Source organism: Helianthus annuus, chromosome 10 (genome assembly GCF_002127325.2).
Source record: "Helianthus annuus cultivar XRQ/B chromosome 10, HanXRQr2.0-SUNRISE, whole genome shotgun sequence".
Taxonomy (NCBI): Eukaryota; Viridiplantae; Streptophyta; class Magnoliopsida; order Asterales; family Asteraceae; genus Helianthus; species Helianthus annuus.
Window position 1 is genome coordinate 96,204,003 of NC_035442.2, and position 7,452 is coordinate 96,211,454.

Below are 7,452 nucleotides of genomic sequence, written 5' to 3' on the forward strand. Positions count from 1 at the left end.
ATCTACATAGTTACTCATTCAGTACTGTCAATCCTGACTTGTGGGTCATGTTACTCACTGGCTAACTCTTTATCCAGTAGTAACGGATTCCAAATAATGTATAAAAAACCCCAACATACCGACAGTAATTGTAGAATACATAGACTCAATCACTGTTAAGTATAATTTAAAACATTTGAGGTTCTTACAAAAAGATTTACAAAAATAAGATGTACTCACATTGTTGACTTAGGTGATACTACTATAGTTTCTTGGTGACTCTCTTGGTTATTATCTATTAAAATTAAAAAAATGCACACGTGTTAGTAAGATAACCCAAATCACATTAGCCATATAACACGAGACAGAACTCCGACGACTGAGTCAGGCAGAGCCTTGACATGCGTTACGGAGCCCTAGATCAATCGAGTAGGTTAACAAATACGTGATCGGGGGTTATACTTACAACGAGGCAGAGCTTCGCTTTATAGGGGTATAATACCCAAGAGTTTAGCCTAACAGAGAATTTGAGGGAGAAAAAGATTTTGAACATCGAACAACTGAGCTCTCGACCCCTTTTATAGGCTGATCAGACATCCCGTCACGCCTCGCGACGCCCCAGGCTAAGCCTGTCGCGGGCCGCGAGGTCCCAAGGCTAGGGCCTAGGCTTGGCGACTCATCAGGTAGACTCGACACGGAGGGGGACACGTGGCGGCATTGTGTGTCCGACAAGTATGGGCCGTCGCGCCCCGCGACACATAGAATGTGTGTCCGTCGCGGGCCGCGAGGCACTATAATTATTTGTTTTATTTGTTTTTTTATAAATATTGAGGTATTTTAGGCCCGTTAACGAGTATTATGGGTATATTAGGAACGTTTAGGCTGTTTTATGAGGGTTGTTATACTATTTAATAAAATATATAATACACTCGTGTTAAGTATAATAACCCAATTTAACTTTATCAATACATCCCGAGACAGAACCCCAACGTACTTAGTCAGGCAGTGCCTTGACATGCGTTGCTGGGTTCAAGATCAATCAGGCAGAGTATCAAATCAGTGATAAGGGGTTAAACCACTTAAAACGGGGCAGAGCTTGTAAGATTTAGGGGTGAACTACTAAAGAAAATTATAGATTATAGAGAGAGAGCAAGATGGAGAAAGAAGAAGCAATTTGAAAAGCTTCTGTTGAAGTGCCTATTTATACTACAACATAAACACATGGATCACGAAATCCCTGGACACGTACACTTTCTTTCATTAAATGTTAGATATGAATTTTAGTGTCCATGTACACAATTCATTAGAATTCATATGTTTAGTTTTTAATTTATTATTATATTATTATTATAATTAATTTTACTACTTCATTCATTTGGCTCTTATAACTTCTAAAATATGACGTTTTATAAAATGATGAATATGCCATTAGAACGAGAATATTTTTATCTACATTTTGGCCTAAGTTTCATTAAAAACGGAGAAAAGTTAATTATAATGTATTTTTATTATTATAATTATTAAACGGTTCCTACGTTCGCCAAAATACCTCATATTTCTATTGGTCGACTTACTCATGATCTATGCGTTTAATAACACTAGTAAGGTGTCCGCACGATGCGGCGGGGGCGACACTTTGGATTGCGGCACTCATTTCTGTTAAATTTCTTATTCGTATAATATTCTTGATAACATTATTATGGTGGATATATGTCATTAGTGTTACACATATGTAAAGTTTTGTTTTTTTTTATAAAAAGTAATAACAAAAGACAAAAAATATTGTTTTTTATAAAAATTAATAATCATAAGACAAAAAAATATAAGATAAGTTGTTATAATTGTAAAGTATGTTTATTTTATTGGTTAAATTATAAAGTATGATTTTATTCTCTAAAGTTAATAACCTTTTTTTAAATATCCATATAGTACTCATCCAATAAACTTTAAGTTTAAAATTTTTGTTTTTATAAAAATAAAAAATAGTATTTGACACGTAAGTACGTTTTAGAGCTTTAAATTAAATTGTTAAATTTCGGTTTTTTACAGATATAAAAAGTTATAATTTTATAAAATTTCAAGACTGTTTTTTATAAAAAAATAGGACATTAAGAGTTTATATCTTTATTAAGTTTATATCATACTAAGTTCAGATTTTTAGTTCCTAACTAATCTTATCTATATGAGTCTACTTTTAACTTATAATCCCTAAAAATATGCAACACAATCTACTATGTGTCTGGTCAAGTTGGTAAAGAATTGTTTTGAAACTGACTAATATTATCTAGAACAATATAGTTGAACATATAACTCCTAAAAATTTGCAACACAATTTAGTATTTATCTAATAAAGATTGTAAATTTCTGGAGTATTTTATTTATATTACTTGTTACAAAAAATATTTATAAAATAATTATTTTTTATAAAAACAAAATGTTTTGTTTATAAATAAAGTAAAAAAATGTTTTACACATGTAAAGTTTCGTTTTAAAAAAAGATGAAAATCAAATGACAAAAAATAAAAGATAAGTTGTTATAGTTGTAAAGTAAGTTTATTTGTTGGTTAAATGATAGAGTTTATAATTTTATTCTTTAAAGTTCATAACTTTTTTTTTAAGTATCCACATGGTACTCATCCAATAAGCTTTAAGTCTAAAAATTTTGTTGTTATAAAAATAAAAAATAGTAGTTGACTCGTAAGTACGTTTTACACATTTAACTTTAATTGTTAAATTTCGTTTTTATATATATATATATAAAAAATTATATTTTTATAAAATTTTAAAAACAATTTTTGTAAAAAATAGGATGTTAAGAGTTTATATATTTATTAAATTTATATCATAGTAAGTTTAGTTTTTTTTTGTTTAGCTTTAACGTTTATTACTTTATTATTTTTTAATTAAGAAATACAAACTATTAGATTAATATTCAAGAATAACTGTAATATTTTATAATTTCAGCTTGAATACATCTAACTGCAATATCTATTTATTGCAACTTTAGGATATTAACTTATATAAGTTTAGTTGACTTGTAAATTTAGGACACTAACTTTATTTTGAACTTTATTAATATGGTCAATAACTGCATTATATTAACACCAAAAATAAAGTTCAAATATAAAATAAACTTCATTCATACGTCTAGATCAAACATAACGGCTGAAAATGAAAAAAAAAACATAAAAAGACTTGATAGATTTCATATTAGACTGCATGAAATCTGTTCCGCTTCTGAATTGACACTCAAGGTATTTTTAATCGGGTTTTCTGGTTTGTGCTTGAATCGGCAGTATCTTCTAATTCCTTATCTTTGTCATTGTCCTTAGAATCGTCTAAATTAATAACCTCACTCCATTTGCATTCAGAGAGTCTCTTAGATCTCTTCCTTTGAGTCTCAAACTTTCGATCCTTACAAACAAAGCCGACCCTTAAGGAGGGCGGGGAGGACAACCGAACAGGGCCCGTGATTTCGTAGGGCCCGTAATTTTATTATATATGTAAATTTTTTTTAATAGGGTATAACCAAAAAAATATTAACATAGGCCCACTTAAAAAAATCCTATTGTTTAAACTATTTAGCCCATTAGGTTAGTGAGCTCAATACCCAAATATTATCTAAAAACTAATTAAAAAAATAAAGTGGCAGTGGGCGGCAATCAGGATTCAGGAAAAGAAACGTCGGAAGTCGGAACTCGGAACTGAGGATTGGCGATCATCATTCATCATCAGCCGATCGGCGATCATCGTTCATCATCAGCAGGCCTTCGATTTCATCATTTCAGTCACAACAAGCAGGTCAGTAGTAGTGCAGTATGCACAGCCTTCATTTTATCGATTATGTTGTTGTCGATTGTGGAACATATGGAATTCATTTATTCAGTTATATGTCGAATTCATTTATTCACAGCAGGATTGATTTCGGATTTATATGTCAATTATATATGTCGAATTTCAGTTATGTCGATTTCAGATTTCAGTTCATTTATGTTGTTGTCGAATTTCAGTTATGTCGATTTCGGATTTCAGTTCATTTATGTTGTTGTCGAATTTCAGTTATGTCGTTGTCGATTTCGGATTTCAGTTCGTATATGTCGAATTTCAGTTATGTCGATTTATTTAGTTAACTTATGTCGATTTCGGATTTCAGTTCATTTATGTTGTTGTCGAACATTATTTAGGCGTTAATGACTTAATGGCTCCTATACAACCATCCGGATGGCAAAAACGTCAAAAGAGGAAACGACAAGATGAATTGGTGAAGTCACAAAAGGGTGCTATGCAAAAATTTTTGACGCCTAATCCGCCTATTGTTGATGTGGAAAAACCACAAGAGCATGTTGAAGTAGAACGGGAACACGATGAAGTAGAACAAGAGCAAGAACGTGTGGAAGTAGAAGACGAAGAACATGTTGAAAAGCAACAAGAACAAGAACATGTTGAAGAGCAACAACAAGAAGAGCATGTTGATTATATATTTGATCCAAGAAGGTGGGAAGGACTAAATGCGGATGAGATTAAACTATTGGTCGCGAAAGGTCCTAAAAGATATACTAGTATTGAATTTGGTCCATATGATAAATTTAATAGACGATTTTCAGCCACTATTTATACAAGAACATTATCAAACTTGGAGAAGTGTGATAGAGAATGGCTAGTATATTCGAAAGAGCTAGATAAGATGTTTTGTTTTTGTTGCAAAGTGTTTAGAAATGGGGCGCCAAAAGGTAGATTGGGAGGTGTAGGTTTTGATGATTGGCACCATGCTACTGGTAGAGTGAGAGAACATGAAGTTTCTTTAGATCATTTCATAAATACGAAAAAGTGGTTTGATTTGCGTAAAAGATTGAAATCGGACGACACAATTGATAAATTTCAACATGAGCAATTCAAGAAGGAAGCGGATTATTGGAAACAAGTCCTTTTTAGAATCATTGCGCTAATCAAGTTTCTTGCTAAGCATAATTTAGCATTTCGTGGAAATAAAGAAAAGTTGTATGAAAAAGGTAATTGAAATTGTTTTGTTTTAGTTCCATTTATTCTTACTTAATTTTTTGTTGATTGTATTTAATAGGTAATGGAAATTTCTTGGGTCTAGTTGAGATGTTGGAAGAGTTTGATCCGGTTATCAAAAAGCATGTTCGGCGGATCACTAGTGACGATATTCATGTGCATTATCTTGGACACAAGATCCAAAATGAGATAATACTTATGCTTACTGATGAAATTAAAAAAGAACTCATTAAGAACATAAAAGAAGCAAAGTATTACTCAATCATACTGGATTGTACCCCCGATTCTAGTCACAAAGAACAGATGACTATAATAGTGAGGTATGTAAAGTTCTCATCTAATTCTGTTATTGTTGAGGAGTCATTTTTGGGGTTTTTGAATGCTAATGATACCACTGTGAAGGGACTATTTGATGTAACTTATGCGGAGTTACAAAATCTTGGTCTTGAAATTGATGACATGCGTGGCCAAGGATATGATAATGGGGCAAATATGAAAGGTTCACATCAAGGAGTCCAAACGAGATTTTTAAAAGAAAATCCAAGAGCATTTTACACTCCTTGTGGTAGCCATTCACTTAACCTTACATTATGTGATATGGCTTATAGTTGTGTTAAAGGAAAGAGTTTTTTTGGACACATCCAACGGATTTATACTATTTTTGCAAATTCTATCAATCGTTGGCAAATTTTGAAAGATAATGTGAAAAACTGGAGTCTAAAGTCATTGTCTCAAACTCGTTGGGAAAGTCGTTTTGAGAGTGTTAAGGCAATCAAATTGCAACTTGATGATGTGCGGGAAGCTTTGCTTGAAGTTGGAGAGACAGATACTGATGCTGCAATTGCAGAGGAAGCATTAGCTTTAGCAGAAAATCAACTTAGTGGATTTGATTTTTTGGTATCAATTGTCATTTGGTATGAAGTGTTAAACCGGGTGAATATTGTGAGCAAAAAATTACAAGCAAAGGATATGCATCATGAAATTGCTATTCAAGAAATAAACAATTTGATTGAGTACTTTAAGGATTATAGAGAAACCGGTTTTCCTAAAGCGATTGAAGAAGCTACGGAGATTGCTAGTGATATGGAAATTGATCCCATATTTAAAGAAAAACGTAAGATTAAAAGGAAAAAAAGAAAAGATGAGGCTTCTAGTAGCGAAGAAGTTGCATTTACAGTAGAAGAGAATTTCAGAGTAAACTTTTTCTTATATATTGTGGATCAAGCTATTGCTTCTTTAGAGAAAAGATTTGAACAATTTAAATGGTACGAGGGTTTATTTGGTTTTTTTGTTTCCACGTACGTTGAGGATTATTAAAGATGAAGATCTTAAGTCGTCTTGTCATCGTCTTGAAAATGCACTCAGGTTTAAAGAAAAATCGGATATTGATGGTGAGGCACTTTATACAGAGCTTAATTTATTTCGTGACTCACTAACCAATAAATTTAGCAGTCCTGTAGATGTTTTAGAGTATATGAAAGAACACGGTTATTCCCCAGAAGCATGCATTGCATATAGGATATTGTTGACTATTCCAGTCACTGTGGCATCTGCAGAAAGAAGTTTTTCGAAGTTGAAGTTATTGAAATCTTACCTACGATCTTCAATGTCCCAATAAAGACTTAGTGGGTTGGCGATGATTGCTATCGAGAACGAAGTCTTAGATGATATAAACTGTGAAGAGTTGATTCACCAATTTGGTATCAAGAATGCAAGGAGAGCTTCACGAATCATTGGTTAGCTTTTAGCTTATTAGTTTTTACGGTATGTCATTCGTTCGAATACTACATTTTGTATTTTGTTAATTGCATTGTTTATCGAATGCTATATTTTTTGTCAACTGTTCAAAGTTGTATGAAAAAACTAGTTTAAATTTTTTATTTAGTTAAAACCTAAGGGCACGTTTTTCGAGCTCGAACAGGGTACATGAATTCTCAGGGCCGGCCCTGCTTACAAAGGACAATAATTGAATACAAAAGTTAAAAAAAGATTAAATAAACCTTAAAATTAACTCTCACTAAATTCACGTTAAAGATTAGACTTGTATGGACTAAACATTGCACCATAAAAAATAATATCAACACTTTCACACCCTCATCGTACAATAAAACACATAATATAATAACATAACGAACATGTTAATATGAAAGATATACGCAAAAATAGTACTTAAAAACAGCAAAATCAATACCTTAGAAGCTTGTTCGACAAATGGGTTGTTTAAATTGGCATGTTCATCATGCAACTGAATCTGAAAAATCAAATAAGTTAACATTCACATAAAAGTAAATAAAAGAAAACAATTATTCACTGCTGCGATTTAAAAGAACTGACCTTAGAATTTGGATCTCGCATGCTTGGTTTTTCGCAACAATTGAATTCAGAACTGGATCCATTTTTTAACTTTGTTTAACAATAGATATAGCGGTGTCCTGCTATGTATTTATAGTAGTAACT

The 7,452-nt window shown here is 32.0% G+C and overlaps 1 protein-coding gene across 1 annotated transcript; it reads left to right on the forward strand.

The window, feature by feature from the left end:
• Positions 1-4,177: 4,177 nt before the first annotated feature.
• LOC110882378 (zinc finger MYM-type protein 1-like) lies at positions 4,178-6,613 on the forward strand. Its single transcript, XM_022130414.1, has 3 exons — positions 4,178-4,988; positions 5,057-6,260; positions 6,361-6,613. The coding sequence occupies exons 1-3, from the start codon at positions 4,178-4,180 to the stop codon at positions 6,611-6,613; spliced, it is 2,268 nt and encodes a 755-aa protein (XP_021986106.1).
• The last annotated feature ends 839 nt before the right edge of the window (positions 6,614-7,452 follow it).

Coding starts and splice junctions, on each gene's coding strand:
- LOC110882378 (XM_022130414.1), top strand. CDS start 4,178: ATGGCTCCTATACAACCATCCGGATGGCAAAAACGTCAAAAGAGGAAA. Junction 4,989..5,056: donor AGAAAAGTTGTATGAAAAAG/GTAATTGAAATT, acceptor TGTATTTAATAG/GTAATGGAAATTTCTTGGGT. Junction 6,261..6,360: donor AGATTTGAACAATTTAAATG/GTACGAGGGTTT, acceptor AAATGCACTCAG/GTTTAAAGAAAAATCGGATA.